The 21,586-nt window shown below is 50.6% G+C and overlaps 3 protein-coding genes across 3 annotated transcripts; 2 read left to right on the plus strand and 1 right to left on the minus strand.

Annotated features, from left to right (window-relative positions):
* Nucleotides 1–762: 762 nt before the first annotated feature.
* LCP9604111_9664 (PRCC domain-containing protein) lies at nucleotides 763–1,953 on the plus strand (the record flags this gene model as incomplete). Its single annotated transcript, XM_039077943.1, has 1 exon — nucleotides 763–1,953. One exon carries the CDS (start codon nucleotides 763–765, stop codon nucleotides 1,951–1,953), a length of 1,191 nt encoding a protein of 396 aa, XP_038924328.1.
* A 246-nt stretch (nucleotides 1,954–2,199) lies between these two features.
* On the minus strand, nucleotides 2,200–17,016 carry LCP9604111_9665 (AAA family ATPase midasin; the record flags this gene model as incomplete). The annotated part of the gene is made up of 2 exons (XM_039077944.1): nucleotides 2,200–9,009; nucleotides 9,064–17,016. 2 exons carry the CDS (start codon nucleotides 17,014–17,016, stop codon nucleotides 2,200–2,202), a joined length of 14,763 nt encoding a protein of 4,920 aa, XP_038924329.1.
* Nucleotides 17,017–17,272: 256 nt separating this feature from the next.
* LCP9604111_9666 (uncharacterized protein) lies at nucleotides 17,273–21,228 on the plus strand (the record flags this gene model as incomplete). The annotated part of the gene is made up of 9 exons (XM_039077945.1): nucleotides 17,273–17,385; nucleotides 17,441–17,970; nucleotides 18,029–18,132; nucleotides 18,187–18,339; nucleotides 18,390–18,504; nucleotides 18,554–18,645; nucleotides 18,695–20,107; nucleotides 20,284–20,592; nucleotides 20,647–21,228. 9 exons carry the CDS (start codon nucleotides 17,273–17,275, stop codon nucleotides 21,226–21,228), a joined length of 3,411 nt encoding a protein of 1,136 aa, XP_038924330.1.
* Nucleotides 21,229–21,586: the final 358 nt, after the last annotated feature.

Here is a 21,586-nt window from a genome sequence, read left to right on the forward strand (position 1 = left end):
CACCCCCCCCCACCCCCCCCCACCCCCCCCCCCCGCCCCCCCCGCCCGGCCCGGCGCCGCGGCCGCGCCCATAAGGAGAGAAGCTGGAATGGGAGGTCCGGATTAAGTGGGGAGGGGCAGCGGCCAGAATGACGCATTGATCTTTCATTATGGACTTCACACCTGAACTCTTGAACACCCCTATTGAGCTGATATGTCTATTTGGGAGATTAATATTTGGTCAATTTGGTTTATGAGGTCGATTTGGTCTCTATTAGAAACTATTTCTCTTACTTTCTGATCATGGTGGTGTTATTATTCCATTATTCCGTCGAGTCACTCCTATTTTGACTTATCAACATGTCTCAACTTCTACATATATCAGATCAGATCCTAGGGCTGGTTGCTTCAGATGATCCAAGTGACTATGCATGTCTATTAACACCATTGTCCAATGTATGATCCTGCTAAGCTCATTCGAAGCGGAGAACCCGGATGCGATGACGTTACAAAGTGATGGGATCATCCCTGGTGTTTCACTGTCAAAGGAGAGTTTTAGGCTGTGGCTTCGGACATTTTTCTCGTTGGTCCATTCCATCCCCGTCCCTCAGTCCACTATGTAATGTCTTGCTTCTCCTTTCCATCATCCCAAATCGAGATTCGGGATGATATGATTACGTAATACCATGATGCCTGAATGGTCAGGCGGCAAATAATTTAACTTGTCGCCAAATCCCTCAAACGTCATGGAAACAACAACAACTCTACCAAAACTCTCCCATCATGGGTCTAGTAGGCTACTCTGACTCTGAAGGCTCAGACGCCGAGCCAACCACTACACCCGCACCCAAGTTTGGCAGGGCAAAGAAACTCGGCTCCAAAACTGGATCCCTGGTCGACCGCAGCAACCCAGGCAAGATCCGCGTCGCGATTCCGGAAATCCAACCTGAACACACATCTGGCGAAGAAACCGAAGATGGTCCGCGCAAAAAGGCTCGTCTCGGTGGAGGAGGGGGCTTTTCCGGATTCAACGCTTTCCTTCCAGCGCCGAAACGAACACTCGAAAAGAAAGCACAAGTGGCGACAACACGAAAACCGTTTAGTCTCAAAACGGGAGCAGGCCCTGGGTTTGATCGCACAGCTGATGCGGAGATGAAGAATGATTACGCATTCGAAAATCTGGCGGGCGGAGATGCGGAGGACACTACATCTGCACCTGGCAGCTCAAAACCCGACACTGCATCAGATGCACTGGCGGACACAATGAAAACCCCAGCGGAAGTCAAATTGCAAGGAAATCCGATGATGTTCAGACCGTTATCCGTCGGACGACCTCAAAAGAAGAGAAAGACCACCAAGAATGCCGAGAAGATTGCCGAGCAGCCAAAACCTTCCTCGGCAGCAGCGCCGAGCGCTCAACCTCTACAGCAGGCCCCCGTCCCCGCTCCTGCACCACCAAAACCCAAAGTCAGTCTCTTCTCGCTATCTTCGGACGAGGCCACTTCTCAGCCAGGCCCGGCACCTGGACCATCAGCAACCTACCAGCCGCTGGTATACAACGCCGAAGACGAAGAGTTATCAGCAGCTGGTCAAGTACTCGCCGAGCCTGCATCAGTCGCCATAGACTATTCCACGGCAACAGTATCATCCAATCCTACGTCATCCTTGGATAGCATTGCCAACGACCTGAACTTGTCCAAGGCCGAAAGGCGCCAGCTCTTCGGTCGGAACGCCACGCCGTCGCAGTCACAGGTGCGTACCTTCAACACGGACGAGGAGTACAAGTCGAACCAGGTTCTGGCGCAAACCGAGCTAGCCGGAGCGCAGCACAACCCTGTACGCTCCATTGCGCCGGGAAAGCATACCCTACAGCAATTGCTCAATGTTGCAAGCTCTCAGAAGGAGGCACTGGAGGAAAGCTTTGCAACGGGTCGGAGGAACAAGAGGGAAGCTGGATCCAAGTACGGATGGTAGTTGTAGCATACGTAAGGCCACTTTGGGGGAATTTTTGTCAAGCGCATTAGCATTGAGATACCATAACATTCTGTAGGAAATGACATACGGGAATTTGAATAAAGAAATTAAAAAATGTTGTTGTACATTCGACTGATGTATCACATCTATAAAATCTATCATATACAAAGAAAAATCATCCAACGCCGTCAAATGTAACTAAATAACTCTAAATCCGCATTCCAACTCCTTTTATTTTTGGGGGTATCAAGACGACACATCCACAACTTCGGCGAACCACTGCTTGAGTGCAGTGGCCAGAACAGAGGGCAACTCCTTCACATCACGAACGACAAGGTAGTAAGGGAAGGGGAAGTCCTCGAGGTATCGCTTCATCTTGAGCTTCATCTCACCACCAGAGCCAGGATCGGCCTCAAAGCTAGCCTGCGAGAGGTCAAGGATGGAGCTACCCTTGACAGCATCGACGATAATAAAGACAACCATGATGCGCTCCTCAAGCGCCTGCCTGACAAGACGGCGAATGGTATCATGGTCTTCACAGATACCATCAGAGATAATCAACTGAAGCTGCCAGAGATCGGCAGAGCCGGAACCAGGCGAGCGCTTCCAGCGAGCCTCGCGGAAGAGAGCGATAGAGTCGGCAATCAGCTTGCGCACATTGGTACCAGTTTGCTGGTAGCTGAAGTGCTGGAAGACCTGGGAGCCTGCCTCGGAGGAGAAAGGCTTTCCGAATTCGTGGGCGACACGAACGTGCTCTTCGTCACCGAAGCCGAGAACACACAAGTCACCAGCTTCCAGCATGCTCAGACTCTTGGCAACGAGGGCGAGGGTCTCAAAGGCGAGCTGACCACTGCCACTTTCCAGCATAGACTTGCTGTCGTCGACGGCCAGCATGATCTGGTAGTTACGCTTTGAGGGGATAGAGCGGCGCATCCAGATCTTGTCGCGCTTGTACTGGGATGCGATGTAGGGAATGATACGCTTGATGTTCAGCCGCTTTCCAGTGCGGAAGTCACCGCGGAGCTTGGTGGCCATTGTGGGGGCGAGAATGAGACGGAGTTGTTCGGTCAGGGAGAGGGAGAGGTCGTTTGTGGCAGACTCATAGTGCGACCAGAGGCGGCGGGCTTCGTCTTGTGGAGTCAATGGGGGAAGCGAAGAGGAGAGATGGATTGCTGCGAGTTGCGAGTCAACTTCGTCCAGTTCCTCGTCCACTTCTTCGGTGCCTTGTGCTCCGTCTGCGCGATCGTGGGATGATTGACCGCTAGGAATGAAGGCGCCAACGGACTCGCCATCTGTGGGAACATTCTCGCGGTCGATTTCCATCTCATCCTCAAGCTGGTTGTCCACGGCATCTTGCTGCTCGTCCGACACGTCTGGGAGAACATCGTTCTCGCCAGGCTTGATGTCGGACTCCACACCCTTGCTTTGGTCGAGGGCTTGCGTTTGGTCGTCGTTTGCTTGTCCAAGGGCCTGGGTGTCTGCGGCATCATCGTCATCCTTTAGGTGCTCAAAGTCCGCGTCGGCCATATCAGTGTCTTGGGGCATAGCTTGGGATTCCTCTTCCTGTTGAGATGGATTGAGAATCTCCTTTTGTCGTCGGTGCCATTGCTCGAGGATATCACCGAGCTTCTTGAATGCCTGCATCTGAGGTTCATCTGGCCCGTGATCTTCGCCGCCAGCAGCGTCTCGGCTGGGCTGGCTCTCCTCGCTATCCTTAGCAGCGCCTGTCTGTTGGTCGACATTGGCACTGGGATCAGTCGAGCCGCTCTCCTGCTGAGCGTCACCCGATGCACCCTTTTCTTCATTTTGGTCTTGCTCGGCTCCGAGCCCGCCAGTAACAGCTTCACTAGGAGCGACGTTGTCACCTGCGGCATCATTCTCATCACGCTGTGCGAGGAAGTCGTCTTGCTCAGACTCCTCGGGATCTTCGCCACCAGCTTCCTCTTCCTCCTCTTCTCCGGCTTCGCCTTCGTTGGTTTCCTCCGCATCATCGGCCATTTCTTCATCTTCCTCACCTGGCACTTGATCTTCTGCTGCCTCGGCATCTTCTTCGCCGGCTTCATCATTGACATCTTCGTCCTTCCCTTCTGCTTCTTCTTCGGGGGCGGGACCGAAATCGTCGTCAAGGTCATCCATGTCATCGTCGTCCTCGCCATTGTCATCCTTGCCTTCACCATCATCAAGTTGCATTTCCTCGGGAAGTTCAAGTGTTTCTTCTTCCTTTGCTTGAGGGTCGGTGACGTCCATTTCTTCACGTCCAACTGCCTCACCCTCGTCTTCGGGGGCCTCTTCATCTTCTGTTTCTTCCTCTTCCTCTTCCTCTCCTTCCTTTTGCTTTTCTTCACCATTTTCATCCTTGTCGCCCTTCTCTTCCTGAGCAGCAGCTTGTTGCTCGGCCTCCGATTGGCCCTTTCCTTCTTCATTCTCAGTATCCTTCTGCTGCTCATCATTACCACCGTCCCAGAGCTTTTCATCCACAGCACCAGGGTCAAGGTCATCAACGCTTCCCGTCTCTTCGTCGATATCGTCATCTCCTTCCTCGGCACTGTCGTCGTTCTCCTCCTCCTCGTCCTTGCGATCCTCGGCATCACCTTCCAACTCTTCCTGATCCATGTTGACAGCATCCTTGGAATCATCCATCTCATCATCACCGTCCTCTTTCTTGTTCTCTTGTTGCGCCAACTCAGATAGATCTTCGTCATCACCAACATCTTTGCTGATATCCTCCGCTCCTTCTCCTTCACCGAGACCAGTTCCACTTTCCATCTGGCCTTCCTTGCCTTGATCTTGGGAGGCTTCGGCAGGACTACAGAAGCCTTCGGAGGCGACCTGCTTGAAAGTCTTGGTCAGGATGTAGGATGTCTTACAGATCTCGCGGTGAACGGCGATGAACCGATCAGCCAGATCCCGGCAGATTTGGTAGTATCTGTTGGCGATAGGCAAGATACTGGTGAGCAGTGCGGCAGCAACGGAGAGACCGCCAGCGGAGTGATCTTGCAGGAGGTGCAATTGGTCAAGGACCTTCTCCAATGCGGCGGTGATCTCTGGGAGATGGACAGCCTTAATACCGCGAGAGAAGAACTCATCACTCCTCGACAGCAATCCATCAAAGGTGATGGCAGAAGGCACATCCTTGAGCTTCTGCAGGCCGATGAGCATTTTGTCAATGGCCGTCAGGAGGCTGCTATCGAAGGCTTGGATGGATAGGCTGTTCTCATCATTAACCTCAGGGACATCAGCAACCTTTGTCTTGACCCAAGGTGTAATCTGATCCAGCGCGAAGGACAGATCAGGGCGAGCTTGACTCCATTGCTTCAAGTCAGCCGCCAATTCATCGAGCGACGATTGTGCCTGCTGCGCGATCTCGTGGTTTGCGTTAGACGCAATCCTCGTAGGAAGCATGGGAAGAGCTTCATGCGACTTGCGTAGGCTATCGAAGGATGCCTTTTTGGCGCGGAGCTGTTCCACAATCTTAGATGCGTCAATTCCCGAGAACTTGGAATGCACTCCAATAATCATTGCGGCAAGTCCAAGAATAGGCGCTAGCCAAGCCACGATTCTAGCTAGATTGGTTCGCTTCTCCGATGCAGAAGCATGGTCTTGCGACAGATAGTTTGAAGTCGCTGCCCAAAGGTTCTGCACCTTGTCAAGCGTAGACTTCAGCTTGCCCAAGCCTGTGAGGGCAGGCGAAATGACACCTCTCTGGCGGCGGACGGTGAGAATGAGATGCTCAATAGACCCCATGCTTCGGTGGACTTCGACGTTGCTTAGCTCCTCGGAATAGTTGCGAGACGCTAGGCGGGTCTTAGGCAGGAGATCCAGAAGTCTGTGGAAGTACCAGTCGGCACTCTGAACTGCAGTTGAGGTTGCAGCGCCAGCCTCAAAGGCGGCACTAGTGGCGAGAACTTGAGGAACTGTTTCTTGGGTTTCAATCACACTCGATCCAGCATTACGTTTCACACCCATCTCATATAGTTGTTTGAGGGTCTCGGCATAGAGACGGCGTTTCTGGGATTTGAGGTGCTGGACGTCGTCCTTGTTGTCTTCGTTCAGGACCTTGGGTGTCTTGGACTTGAACTCATTCATACTTTCAATCACGGAGACAATGAAGCTGTCGAGATCCTTCGCAATGTCGAACTCGGCTGGAATTGAAGAATACAAATTCATCATGTTGTTGGCTGTTCCATCCGGCTTCTGAAATCTGAGCGCTCGAGTGGACCACAGCTTTTTATCATTTTGACAAATGGCCATTGCCTCGGGGAACGTGGCAGTGGGGCGAACCGGCTCTGCTTGTGACATGGAAGTGATCTCCTCCGTGCTTTCCGGAAGGCCTGCTTCAAGGATTGATTGAACTGGCTGGCCAAGGGCTGCACGGTACTTTCGAACCAACTTGAATAGTTTCACATGCGACCTTCTGGCGCTTTCCTTCAAAGCCACAATGTTGACATCTTTCCAGCTCGCAAGCTGAATTTGCTCCTTGATATCCTTCTCAAGAACCGACCGCTTCTCCGTCAGATACTTGTCCACCCCAGGCTGGAAGGGTCCGTAGTGGTGGAGGAAGTTGTCCAAGGCAGAGACAAGCTTCTTGAGGCAGGGATAATCTGTGGTGAAAACTTCAAGCAATGCTTGGAAGTTTGCAACAAGCTGTAGACGGCGAGCAAACTGCCCTGTAGTTGTAGAATTGAAGAATTGCTCTAGAGTCAAGACCAAGTTTTGGGTGTGTTCGGTCATGTCTTGTTCGCCTGCCTCGACCATCATGATGGGAGCGCCGATGAGTACTTCATAGGCGATGAACCACCAAGCACTTACCTCGTCCTCGCATCGCTCTTTCTCGATATCTAAGAGCTTAGCCCAAGTTGACAGCTCAAGACGGCGCCAGCTAATGAGAATAGATGTAATCTCGTCGTAGACGGTAACAGCTGAATATTCTCTGCTGGCCACGGTCTGCCACTCATGTACGAATGAATGAAGCTTTTCAACCTTGGTCATGAACTTGGCAACAGGTTCAGTGTGCTTGAATTGAAGGATTTGCACGCAGCATTGAATGACATCAGCGAGGACAACATGTTCAGGCCAGGCAGTTTGGATCTGGGCAAAGCGGGCTTGAACAGAAAGCGCGAGAGCAACCAGCTTCCTTGCCTCTTCGAGATTCGAATCGGTGTAGAAGTTGTAATTCTTTTGGTGATTGTTGGTTCCCTCGCCTATGGCATCATCGAGAAGTAGAAGAACTGCAGGAAGATGGTTCTGGGGTGACATAGGCGAGAATGATGTCTTGTTTTCAGACCAGATTGAGCCCAAAAGATGCCCTGATTGCTTGACAAGGGTAGTCAATGCAGTTCCACTGCGCTCATTCGAGACGATATTTGCATGAAGCGAGGCAAGCCGGAGAGCGATGCTCTTGGGGTCAATACGGTCAGCAGCATCCGTCGTTTCTGTGTCTTCAGCTGATCCTTCATCGAATGTAGGGAAAAGTGCATGTAGCTCGGCTTCGTTGACTTCTTCTTCCTCTTCCCAGGATCCCTTGAAGCGGTACAATTCTCCCTTTTCGGCTTCTAGCTCCCGATCTTCTTCGAGCTTAGTCTTCCATAGTTGATGGAAATCAGCGAAAACACGGCGAATAATATCTCGTCCAGCCTTTGTATTCAAGATTGTGGAATCCGCATCCTTGGCGGCCCAAAGGGCCGACAGTTCTTGAAGGCGCATTTCGTTTGCATTCTTCAGGGTGCCAGGGGCCTTCCGATCATCCTGAGCAAGAACGGGGTGGTGGATACCTCCTAAAAAGGGTGTTCGCGCGCTCAGAGACTGAATATCAGGAATATCGCCAGACTGTTCCGGCTGGCTAGACGCCAAGAACACACCAAGGTCCAAAAGCTGCAAGAAACGAACCACGGGCACGGTTATATCGTCATAGGATCTGTAGTGAGTGCTAAGACGACTGCTCAATTGTTTGATGTTATTACGCAGAAGCTGGATCATGTCTTGGGACTGCGAAGATTCGGCAGAGCGGACCATTTGCTCCGGGTCTCTCTTCAGGACAGTGTTGATTAAATTGACGAACTCTCCCTGCAAGAGACTCAACTGGGACTGCTGGGGCCGGTTTACCAGTGAAGGAGGGGGGGCAGAACCTAGATCACGGATTTCATTGTGCAGAAGTTCAGACCGGAGGTTGGAAACCTGGTTGGTGAAAGACTTCTCAAAGGCAAGAATTGCTGCAGACTTGGCCGTGTATTCTTGCAGACGTTGAGAGTGGCGTTTGCGTTGAACAACGAGACCGAGAGAAGGGTCAAATGTCTTGTCGGGGACGAATAGACGCAGAAGAATGACTGCTAGCTGTACTGCTGCCAGTCCAGTGGTTCGAATGCTCTGCTGCTGGCTTGATGCTTGGAGGGACGAAATCAGAGCCGGTAGAGCCTGTTCGGCGAGGGGCCTAAAGAAGAGAGCATTTGGCAAGCTTTGGTCTAGTTCAACCTTGATAGGTGACTGTTCAACGCAAAGATCCCCATTTTGGATCGCTTGCAGAACAGAGATGAGATCCTCGGCTGAGCGAGGCTCGAAGAACTCCCGATGACAAGCCACCAGCTCGGCTGTGAGCTTAGCGATAGTACGTCCAAGGACCATGGACTGGTCTGTTGTGATCTGTTGACTGCTCAAGGAAATAGCCTTGGAGAGAGCCTGTTTCTCTGCCTCAAGCATGTCCATCTGCCCCAATTTTGTATTGCCGATAGTTGCCAGCTTATCCAATAGCGACAGAGAAATAATACCACCAGTAGCAAGCGCAGACTCGGATTTGCTTGAAGAACCCGCAAATAGCGAGATTCTATGGAGAATATTTGGCACGTCGCTTTGGAAATTCGACGTGTCTAATGGACGAGCCGCACGACCAGCGAGGAGTGGCAGGACTGTCTGGATGACAGTATCGTGGACTGGGTTCTGGAAAAATGAGGAGATGTCGTGGTACTGGCAAAGAGCTTCGAAATCGTTTGCAAAGTATGGATACTCGGTTGACTCTGAACGTCGAACTGCATGAGATAGCTCAGCGACGGTTTGTTTGATACCCTATTCATAGTTAGCATATATAATTCTTCGGGTTTGGCAGCAGATCTAAAATACCTGAACAAGTACGTCACCATCAGCACCATCCAGAAGAATGAATCGCTGGGCATCAATCAATGAGTTGCGCACACGACTCAATTGAGACAATTCCACACGGGTTTGCAAAGCCAAAGTTGTGAAATCAAAGACTGTTGACTCCAACTCGGTTAGAGAATTCAACTTATCTTGAGAGATAGGAGTGACATGTCTCCAAGAATCCCAGATTCTTTGCATGCTAAGACCAGTCGTCAAAGCCCACCCTTCCTGGAATCGATCCAGGGCCTGTGATAAAGCGACTTGGAGCGGGTTGAGAAGAGGGGACGAGTCGAGCAACGACCCGCAGATCTTTCGGCCCATCTGAAGGTAGACTTGGAATTCTCCTTCATCAACCTGACTAACCTCTGTGGCTCTGTAAATGTCCCAGCATAGACAGATAACGGTCCGAAGGGCTGCGATTATTACAGGGCCTTGGAGAGAGATTTGATCCAACGACTGAATGTAATCATACAGAGCCTGGCCACAATCAGACAAGAACGAGGCAACAGGTTGCGTTGTGTCTTTCATCAACGCAGGGATCCGCTCAGATGCCAATGACCGCTCCAAACGTGTCATTTGGCTAGGCTTGAGCTCTTTTCCGGATACGTCGGCTTGAATCAAACCTTCCCTGAGGCGATGAATATCAAGTCTCAGCTCCTGAAGATAAGCCAAGACAATCAAACTAGACCGGAAATCACTGGTTCCTGCAATAGCTATCAGAGGCTCATTTGTAAGCGGGTGAAGAGGCTGCAACATTCCTCGGATACCAAGGTGGGCCCCACCAAGCACAATCTCGCCGCTGGCGATGTCAAGCGGCTTCCATTGGTTGTTGTCATGGAACAGAGAGGTATAGCGCTGCAGAACATTGGATGGCTTGTCTTCTCCGTTGTGCTCGGAGTTGATAGCCACACGGTTGCTTGGTGACTGTTGAAGGTAGGCCAGATCCGCTGGTGAAAGATGATCCAAGCACACCTCGAGAGCGTCTTCAAAGGCAGACGATGGCAAGGAGGTATCCAAGTTCCAAATATGGCGAAGTCGATAGAGGAACGATTCACAGGTGTAAGATGGGCCTATGGTAGGTTGGATGTCTTGCATCTCACTTGGCAAGAAACAGATTTCGGTACAACGGTTCCTCATGGCACGAGACAGCTCGCCATTGCGGGGGTCCATTGTCAAGAAGATTCTAAAGTTGACATGGGGCGTGATAACCTTGGCAGATCCATCGTCTGTCCGTTGCTCATTGAGAATGAGTGTGCCATTCGGTTCCGTCAACGAATTCAGTCGATCGAGGACGGATGGGTTGCACAGGTTAGCATTGTCAAGAATAACCCAATTTCCATGTTGAACAGCCTGAGTGAGGACACCTTCTGTCCATTCAAATCCAACCTTCATTTTATCGGATTGTTGGATTGCATTTAACAAGGTTTGGGCTCTCTCGAGGAATTGTTGGTAGACAGGGTCGGAAGAAGACTGGCAAAGGCTGGAAAGCGAGGGGATGACATTTTCCAGCGAGATATCTGCAGACTGGAAATGCTCGCAAATTTGGAGTGCAGAAATCACAACATCAGATACATCCCCTGAAGCAAAGCATTGGATGAGCTGGTTTCGCAAGAACATCTCAATATCATGGACAAAGCCTGAAACCTCTCTGCGATGATCGATTTGTTCGAATCCACCAATTAGATCCATAGTATCAGTATCAGAACTCAAAGCTAGCTCGACAAGGTTTGCACCGTTGACCGCTGCCAGCTTTCTGATGAGAGTAGTCTTGCCACACCCAGCAGGACCAACTAAGATGCTCGGCCAGGAGTTATCGATACACAAAATGAGCGACTCGGCAATATGAAGATCATTTGGTAGAATCCTCATGTTTGGTTCGGCCAAGCGCTGCAGCAGAGGGTCACGGGTCAAAACGCCCAGACCGACTTGCAAGTATTCAGGTGTGAGGTTGTGGAAGTAGCTCTCCGAGCCAGTATCAGAGTCTGTGAAAACACGGTCATAAATCTGAGAGACCACGTTACGATCCTCTTCGCTTCTGAATCGCTGGCTGATAACGACATTAAGGAAGTGCTTTGTCTGGATCTGTAGGTTTCCTCGATCGGCAAGTTGAAGCCATCGCTGGATATCACGCAGATTGACTTCCCATGGCCCACCGATGGTTCCCAGCCGACGATCTCGTGTGATCGCTTGGTTCAAGAGGGAAATGAAATCAACCAATCTCTCGGTCTGCACAGAGGGACTGCCAGGGAAAAGTCTGGAACAAATCGTTTTCAAGTCATCGTCAGTGAAGCTGTCTGCATAGACCACTGTAAATCGGTTGACAAAAGATGCAGGGAGACCCTTTCTGCCACCACCCTGATGGTGAGGGTTTTGAGCGGCAAAGAGAACGAAATCGGGGTGTCTCTTGAATGTCTGGTCCAGCTCAGCGATATAAACCTGCTGGCGATGATCGAGACAAGAGTTGAGACCTTCAAGGACAGATTGCGAGGCCAGGTTCATTTCATCGAGCAGAACCCAGTCACCACGCTGCATGGCTCGTAGGAATGGAGCGTCACGCCAAGTGAATTGCCCGACATCTCCTCCTTCCACTGGAACGTCTGAACCGAATAGGTCTGTAAGATCTGTCTGTTCCGAGAGGTTGATTCGAGTGAGAGGTTTGCCAAGAGCTCTGGCCAGAGCCGTCACAAGTGTAGTCTTACCCACACCTGGGCTTCCTTCCATAAGGATAGGCTTCGATGACTGCAAACCCCGAGCAATTCTCACAGAGTTGGCGATTGTAGTTGGGGCATCCATTGTGAATTGAGGATCGGGGTCTGCTGTACCAGCCGTAGGTAGAGCAAATGGTCCGACGCGCAGAACGCCGGGTTCCGCGGAGACGGTGGTCGATTCCCAGTAGATCTTGGAAGCATCGACATTGAACAGTTCGCTCAGCTTGTCGAGACATGACTTGCGGTTGCCCTCAAGATTGTTGAGGGAAATGGCAAGCATTGCGGCAGGGTTCGCACCCAAGGTGTCGACGAAGACCATCGCAGCACCTTGTACGATAGCAAATGGGGTGTCTGCTCTTTGACAAGTATTGACAAAGTCAACCCAGGCAAGAAGATCACGAATCGAGAGCGATGTGGCAGAGGAGTTCTGGAAGGTTACTTTAAACCACTTGGCGAATCGCAGCATAGCCGTTGCGACGCTCTCATCCTTCAGATCCAATCTCTGTGAGAGGATCGGCAAGATGTCCTCATCTTCAGACAGCTGAGGTGCCCAGATTTCTGTCATGCGGTTGCGAAGAGCAGCCGAAAGCTCACGTTTTCCGTAATCACCTCCGGGGTTCATAGTGGATAAGAATTGGAATCCACCATCTGCCACAACCATTGAATCAACGGGGCCCTTCTCAGCGAGAAGAATCGACCTAGCAGGTTCCAGAACACTGTTGAGTCTTTCAAGAACGGAGTCATCCGCGAGAGAAATCTCGTCAAGAAGGAAGAATTGACCGGTCTTCATGGCGGTAATCAGGCTTCCGTCGGACCATTCAAACAGGGCATTGCAGCGAATAGCGTTCTTCTCAATCTTCTTCAAGAGAAGCTGATCCTTGGCTTGGCGCTGCTCCGCGGTCAATGCTGTGAATTCCTGCTTCAAGTCATCGAAAGACGCGCCGCTCAGCTGCCCGTGAAGGAGAATTTGAAGGTCATCTACAAGCTGTTTCTCGATAGCAGCCCGGTTTCGGATAGGCCGTTGAGCACCAATCAAGTCGCCGGTCTCCAAATTGACATGAGCGTTGACAATGAACAACTCGCGTCGGAAAGCTTCAGCGACGGCCTGGCATAGCTGGGTCTTACCGCAACCGGTTTCTCCGACAAGAAGGACTGGTTCGTTGTTCTTGAGGGCCTTCGAAACGAGAATGAATAGACGTCTCATGGCTTTAGTCCACACAATACCAATTGGAAGCTCGCTCATCTCAGGAGCATTCTTTTCCAGCTCTGCAGAGCTATACAAAGTATCCTCGTCCAGTTTTACCTTCATCACTTCCTCGATCACGGTTTTGACGGCGGCTTTCTCTTGGGGATTTCGAACACGCTCGCCGAGAAGCATATAACCGTTGACTGCTAGCTGCTCGCGATCATCGGCATCACGAAGAGCCCATCGGAAAAGATCACGCAGAGTGGCAAAACTGTTCTTTTGCTCAAAGAGTCGATTAGACTGACGCAGCAAGGACAATTTCCGGTAAACTTCAACAATCCGCGTGCAGAAGGAGGGAGCGATCTGAGAACGTTCTTTCAGAATAAATTCCAGCTCGCTTTCTGGAATGTCATCGAAGTGCAGCTCGAGGAAACGGTTCCTGAAGGCACGGGATAGGACCTTTCGGCCACCGTACAGACCAGCGGGATTTTGCGTGGCAAACAGCATGAAGTTCGGATGCGGGTGGACAACTTCTTGAGTTTCGGGAATGAAAAGCTCACGATTATCATCGAGGAGTCGGTTAAGGGCTTCAAGAACATCAGAAGGCGCTAGATTCAGCTCATCCAGCACAATCCAATAACCGTTCCGCAGCGCCTCCACCAACACACCCTCTTGATAACGCAGGCTTCCATCGTCTGACGAGATGTAAGACCCTAGGTACTCTTGCAGATCTGTATGCTCGTGATTGTTAATTCGTACAAATTTGTTTCCAGACACCTTTGCCAGATACTCGATCATACTCGTCTTTCCGGCTGATGTCGGACCCTGGAGCAGAACGGGGAATCGCCGAGTTGAACTAGCCCGGACTAAGTTCTTCAGATTCTTCTCAATGAATGGGGTGATAATGTAGTGTGGCTGCTCCTCCGGGAGCATAGGACCGCGGCGCATCCAGTAATGTTTGAATTGCACATAATCATTGCCATCAGTTGGTGGGCGGGGGGTCTGTCCGAGAAGAGACTTGGCGTTCTTCGCGTTCCCAAAGATATGAAGCTCAAGTAGAGGTATCAAAGCCCGTTCGGAGACCAAGCTCAGCACGGTCAAGAAACTCATACTAAAACCCTCAAACATTGCCCTGCGTAGCCCGTAGACATGTGCGTGGTCGATGACATAGATCAAGGCCCGCACAAGAGTACGGATACTGAAATGAGGTCGCTGTCCAGCTCCATCAGTAAGCTTGTTCTCGTTGCTGAGCTTCTTGGTCACCATGTAAAGCTGTGCGAGGTCTGGCACGGCACGCTGGTCACTGATTGTCAAATCACCAAGGTATTTCTGGATCAAAGCCAATAAATCATCCAAGTCGCTATCGGGTGAGTGTACGTAGAATTCGGTGAACCGAGAACGCAAACCGGGGGGAAGGTCTCTCTTTCCAGCATCTGTTGCAGGGTTCATAGCACCGAAGATACGGAATTCCGGGTGGCCGAAGACTCTCTCAACATCGCCAGCCTCGGAGAGGAGAACAGATGGCGTTCCCTCACTTCCGTGGTGCAGAAGACTGGCAATATTCTCAAGGGTATCAGGGGAAGCCAAGTTCACTTCATCCAGGAGGACCCATTCGCCGTTTCGTAGGGCTCTCACAATCTTACCTTGGACAAAGGCAAAGGCAAATTTGGCATCACCTTGTGAGACCTGAGCCTCGAAATCTCCGAGCTGTGTTGCGAAGCTCTCCCATCTTTGCCGCAAGTGCTGGTATTTGGGAGAATCCAGCTTCCGTTTTTTGGCTGGCTGTTCATCGCCATTCTCCCCTGTGGCATTCGAGGGATTGAACACTCCATTTGCAAGACGAACGGCTTCGTGCCACAAGGTCACCAATCGTACCCAATTGGAAGACGCGGCACTCTTCGATATGGACGACAAGAACTTCTGGTTCTTTTTGGCCGAGAAAGTCAGTTCAAAGAGCTGAGTGAATTCATCGAGCATTGGAACTGCCATTGTACGGATGTTGACGGGTTTGAAACCACCCAGCAGATCAGTGCTTTCACTCTGTTGTGACAAATTTACTACTGTGAGTTTCTGACGCATCAAAGATGCAAGATGCTGGATGACCGTGGTCTTTCCGATACCAGTTTCTCCAACAAGTAAAACAGGCTCTGCCATCTGGATTGAGGCAGCTACCTGTTCCATGAGGGTTAATGCCGCTCGGGTGGGGGCAAATCGTGAAGCTGCTGCGGCAAGCTTCAATGCAGATCCACTTGGTACTTTGATCTTGTTACAGGTTTCTCTGCCAAGAACAAGGCTGTTGTTCTTGTCGATATAAGAGGGGGTGCGTTCATTGAGACAATATTGCGCTCGCTGGGGAGAAATTTGAAGCGCTTCGGCCACAACGGCGGCGAGAGTGCTTTGCATTGACTTCTCGGGCAGATACCGGAGGAACACGTCAACAATGTCGAGGAATATTTCATCCTCGGTACCTTCTGACGTGGGCTCATAGCCAGTCTTCGCACCTATGCGGTGTAGGCGATTGTGCAGACGGTTGCACAACTTGATCAAATCGCGGAAGCCCGGGGTACGGCCTTGAGAGCCCTTGATCGCAAGACTTCCATGGAATGCAGAGCATACTCGTCCGTAGACGTTCATGAGAGTTGGCACACGAGACTCAAGCAAAGAGAACTTTTGCAGGATGACATCACGCATCTCATCCACGGGAAGAGACTTGACTTGCACTCTCTCCCAGAGTCTGCTTCCGAGCATTGAATTGCTCGGTGCGATCTCCTCGCCGGCAATGTTGTACGATGACTTCATGGTTGCGATGATTTTGAAGCCCTCGGCACACTTGATTCGCTCCCTCCTGCTCGGGATAGTGAGCTCGCCCCTCTCAATGATCGGGAGAATGAGGCCCATTACTTCAGATGGAGCACGATCAAGGTCTTCAATCAACACCCAGCGACCTTCGCGTGCAGCCTTGGTCAATACACCAGGCTGCCAAGAAAATGATCCGGAGGCAGATGAAGTGGCATACATTCCAAGCAGACTCTTCGCATCTGTCTGTTCGTTCAAGTGAAGTGTGACCATAGTTTCAATCTGGCCCATCGTGGCAGCAATATCATTAATCAAAGAGGTCTTCCCGGAGTTGGGCAAACCGACCAGCAGGATGGGTTTGTAACCGAGTAATGACCCTGCAATTCGGCGCAGATTTTCAACTGTGGTAGTAGTCTTGACGACAGACGAAGGAGCCGCGGGTGTATCTTTCAACCTGGGAATCAAAACACCGCAGATTTCTGCGGTCTTGGTTGTGAAAGAGTCCCGTGTCCTCTCGATCAACGCCAGGGTGTTGTTTTCCGTCCTGGAAGTCCTCTCGGCCCGAATAATTCCCCCAAGAGTCTCCCATCGGCGTTCTTCCCACAATCCTAGCACACGGTAATCGATCAGAGTGCCTTCCCACTCTCCTTCTATAGGCTCAGTCCCGGTATTGACGCGGACCATCTTTTCGGTTGCCGCATCGGCTGCGTGCATATATAAGGCAAAGCATCGTACAGCAAGGTATCGTGTTACTCGATCTTGGGATTGGAAGAGGGACTGCAGTTGAAGCGGTGAAATGATGGGAGAGAAGGTTTCAAGATCAAATGAAAGAAGTCGGAAGAGGGCGAGGAGTAGAAGTCTAATGCTAACTTGATCCAATTGTAGCAGTGTTAATTCCTTCGACACGGCCAAAGCCACCAAAGGTCCAGTCTGTGATGAGGCATATTGACTGGCAAGCGAGCGCAGGTGCGGCGCAAATGGTAAAATCTGCGCGAATGCCGCTAATACATGAATGTAGTCGGCATGTAAATCCGATTGAAGCCATCTAGCTGCAAGATCGACGAAAATCGGTTCGTATAGTCTGAAAATGCTCTCTGTAAATTCGTTGTTTAATGCGCCAAGCGCAAGAGCGTGGAGGTGTTGCGTCCCCGATGCAGTCCGAATGAAAGTCGAGATTCCACTCGGAAGCTGCTCGAGAAGTTCGGACTCAGTAAGAGTCCTCTCATAGACCGGCCTCCGATCCATGTTTAATCCGGTCGTGAGAGAAACTGTGAAGTTTGTAATAAAAGAGGAAATCCCGCTTCATCGGCTTTCGCTCCAACTTTTTTTTCTTTCTGCCGCCTGTGGCGCAGCCCCGCCTAGACCTGAGCCCCACCGCTTTTGATCGCGGAGCTTGCGCCACACTTGCGCGTCCAACAAAGCTGTCCTTGAAACAAGGTCGTTTTTAAGAGGAGATGCTGATATCGCGATATCGCGGTTCATTTATGTTATACTAATTCCAATGAGTGGTCAGGGCTCAGGTGGCGAGGGCCAATCTGGGACGCAACTAGGATCTGATCAAGACATCCTTCAGCCTCAAGAAGTGAATCGGGAAGCCGAGAGGTTACATGAGCCGTATGCCTTGGAGCCTCCACCTTTCGCTACGGCGCTGATCAGGTTATTTATTTAGGATCTCCTTCAAGCGAAAACAAAAACAACGATCACGGTTCAGTCTATCTAACCTTCTCTCCCCTCCCTCCGGCGGATCGGATACTGGCTTTGGCTCTCCGGCGCCGCAAGGTGGTCAGAACGGCGATGCATCGCCACTCGATCCTTACGCGCCGATAGGGCTCAATAGTGGTGCTGAAGCCTCAAAAGATGGCGCGCCATTGGACTGGTACGTGGAAGGCCCAGGACGACGTGTGGGCTACGACGACTTCACTGCTATCGATTGGATCTACGAGTATACCAAGGAGCGGCAAAGGAAACGGCTTCTTTACTCGAGTGGACAGGGTCTATTGGGCCATGCTCGTCGACTGCTTGACGCAAGCAATGTCTGGTTAGTGTTGATTGCGACAGGCATTGCTGTAGGAATAATCGCTGCTTCTATCGATATTGCAACGGATTGGCTAGGTGACCTGAAGTCCGGATATTGCAAAAATGGAAGTGGAGGTGGCAAGTTTTATCTCAACAAGAGCTTTTGCTGCTGGGGTCTCGATGGTAAGCCGATGGCGTCAAATCTCTACAAGTCTCACTACTGAATCTGGATTTGGTATAGATCAATCTAAGTGTTTAGACTGGACACCTTGGGGAAATGCATTAGGCGCAAAGTCCAGTGGAGGGGCATATACGGTTGGATATGTCTTTTATGTTTCATTTTCGGTAATGATGTCTCTGTCTCTTACCTTTAGGGCTCTATTGACAGTACATATCTAGGTTTTCTTTGCTGCATGTGCTTGCTTCTTGGTGCGAAATTATGCCGTTTATGCTAGACACAGTGGAATCCCCGAGATAAAAACGATCCTCGGTGGAACTGTCATCCGACATTTCATGGGACCATGGACACTTGCCATTAAATCACTGGGCCTGGTGAGTCAAGCTTCTTCTTGTTATAAGGCATTTTTGCTGACAACGATCAGTGTCTTTCTGTGGCTTCCGGTCTATGGCTAGGTAAAGAGGGCCCACTTGTGCATGTTGCATGCTGTTGCGCGAATATCCTGATGAAACCTTTTGAAAGCCTGAAAGGCAATGAAGGTACGTGATTAATTCTATATTTCCCTCTGCGCATTTACTCATTTCACAGCACGCAAACGAGAGGTTCTTTCTGCGGCTGCTGCAGCAGGTATATCAGTCGCATTCGGGGCACCCATCGGAGGTGTTCTTTTTAGTTTGGAGGTATGAGCCATTTTCAATCTTGTCCTATATACTTTGCTGATTATTCTAGCAACTTTCATATTATTTTCCCGACAAGACAATGTGGCAAAGCTTTGTCTGTGCCATGGTCGCAGCTGTCACTTTGCAAGCCTTGAACCCATTCCGGACAGGTAAAATTGTGCTGTATCAAGTCACCTACACTCGAGGCTGGCACCGCTTTGAGATCATCCCGTTCATTATTCTTGGCATCATTGGCGGCCTCTACGGTGCATTCCTCATCCGCCTGAATACTAAAGTCACCAAATGGAGGCGAGCTCGGACTTCCTCTCGACCAATCATCGAAGTGGTTGTCGTGGCTCTCATTACAGCTTTGATCAACTATCCAAATCACTTCATGCGGGCTCAGAACTCGGAGCTTGTCCAGTCGCTGTTCGCCGAGTGCAACAGTGTGACATATGATCGATTTGGTCTCTGCGCCACGGGATCTGCCTCAATCGGCGTGGCAATCTACCTGGTCGTTGCTGCTTTACTTGCCTTTTTCTTGGCTTCCTTGACATTTGGACTTGAGATTCCTGCGGGTATCATCCTTCCTTCGGTCGCTATCGGTGCTCTTTACGGGCGTGCTCTGGGCATTATAGTTCGCTTGTGGCAAGAATCTTATCCGCAAGCATTCCTGTTTAGCAGGTGCGAGCCAGACATTCCATGTGTCACACCTGGCTTATACGCAATTATCGGGGCTGCTGCTGCTCTTGGTGGTGCTACTCGAATGACTTTGTCAATTGTCGTTATCATGTTCGAATTGACCGGCGCGCTGACCTACGTCATCCCGATCATGATTGCTGTGATGCTGTCCAAGTGGTGTGGTGACATCTTCGGGAAGCGAGGTATCTACGAGTCATGGATTCGACTAAACGAGTATCCTTTCCTCGATCATCGTGATGACACCACTCCGCCAGACGTATCTGCCAACCGGGTCATGACAACCGTGGACGATATCAGCATCATTACTGCCACCGGTCATACTATTGCCTCGATCCGCAACCTCCTAGCTAACACTACATATCGCGGATTCCCCATAGTATCAGACACGTCGAGTCCCGTCCTTCTAGGCTACATCACCCGCAATGAGATTTCTTTTGCGCTGAAATACTCGACCTCTGGTACAGCCCGCAACCTCTCCGACGAGACACAGGTCTTCTTTTCGCATCAACCTTTTGCAGACCCTAGTGATACCCTTGATCTACGACCTTGGATGGATCAGACACCGATGACATTGAACAGTAACATCACCTTTTTGATTGTTTTGAAAATGTTCCAGCGCCTTGGCTTGCGTTATGTGTTATTTGCCAACAAGGGTATTCTACAAGGACTACTGACCAAGAAAGATGTTTGGTCAGTGCTGAATGGCGTGGAAATCCGCCGAGAAGAAGCCCTTCGAGACGAAGAATACCAGGATTTCGAAAATCGTAATGAGGCTGAAGAGGTTGGTTTGCTTGATGGGAATGATACATCTAGTCTTGGTAGTTCGCTGAGGCGGGATTCCCTTTGATGATATTTGCTACCATATTGCTCGGTGTATCTTGATTTTGTTACAATGTTCACGAATATTCACTTCAAATGATGCCAGAGAAGTCGCTACGTTATGTATGGAGTACGTAGCAGGTTATCGAAATAAAATTGCGGCTTCGCCCCACCGCCTTTCTGACCCCACATATTTCTGTCGGCTTTTTAAAACTGACCGCTCTCATCTCTACCGGTACGGCTACTGATCTTCCTACCCTTGAGGAAGCCATAACACCGGAAGATAAAATGATGATCGATCCTTTTGAGGTGCGCATGCGCTTCACTACACAGCTGCAGCACCTCAGTGCTGCTGTGACATCATCGCAGAAGGCTGCGCATTATGCGCTGAAGTACCGTGACCTCGATGAGGATCTTCACTCATGCATCCTGGAGCAGCTTGAGCGGGTAAGAGCTCCGATTTCATTGTGTGTTGATCTATTCTGACTTTACATGTGGCAGAACAACATGAACAATCGTGCGAACATCATGTACTTTATTGAACACCTCTGCGAAATGGCCATCAAGGAAAACTACCTCCCATACGTGCGCATGATGCAACGAGACATTTTGCGCGTGGTCGACTCGGTCGTTCCTCCCGATGGCACTGGCGCAGCCAATGTCAAGCACGTCCGTCACGTCTTGAACGGTCTCCGAGCGAAGGAAGTCCTCAGCGCCGAAACCGTGGCCGAGATCGACGCGGCTCTGAAAGACCGCGATTCCCATCCCTCCCACCTGGATCTTGAACATGAGGAAGGCCCCGAGGGAGGCAGCAAGTCGAAGTCTGAGAAGCCCCAACTGCGCCTTGACAAGAAGCAGATCGAGCAGCGCATCGAGGAAGACCGGGAGCGCAACAAGCGTCAGCGCGAGAGCATGTGGGCCATGACTGGCAGTGATCAAGACGAATATAATCAGATGTGGGAGGAGCTCAGCCCCATTGGGGAGGACGACTTTATCCGGTCTCGTGAGGAGGCTTTAGAACGCGCCGAGTGTTTTCGCAAGCACGAGGAGTTTTATAAGAACCTCTACGGTATCAATGAGTAATGATTTCCAGGAGTTTTTTACGGTCTAGGCGTTCAACTTGGGGCTATATACAGCGTTCTTATCTTTCGATGGAGTCTACACACAGGGTGGTATCATTTGCATCTGGTTGTACAATATTCAAGGTTCATGCCATATCCATTTCAACACGCCTTGGTCCCTTGAGCGGGGGTAAAGGATTACTTTTGACATAAGCTTTATCCCGGCAGCCTTGCCGTAATCAGTATATAGAGGTTATGCTTCATTGCATATATGTTACGTGTCAAGAATCGTCCGCCTATGTAGTTGGAAACGACATGATCCGTTGGCTCGATAGTAATATTTTAGAAGTCATTTTTAGATATTTTCTTTCTTGAGTTTT

Source organism: Penicillium roqueforti, assembly GCF_015533775.1.
Source record: "Penicillium roqueforti strain LCP96 04111 chromosome Unknown scaffold_58, whole genome shotgun sequence".
NCBI classification, from domain to species: Eukaryota; Fungi; Ascomycota; class Eurotiomycetes; order Eurotiales; family Aspergillaceae; genus Penicillium; species Penicillium roqueforti.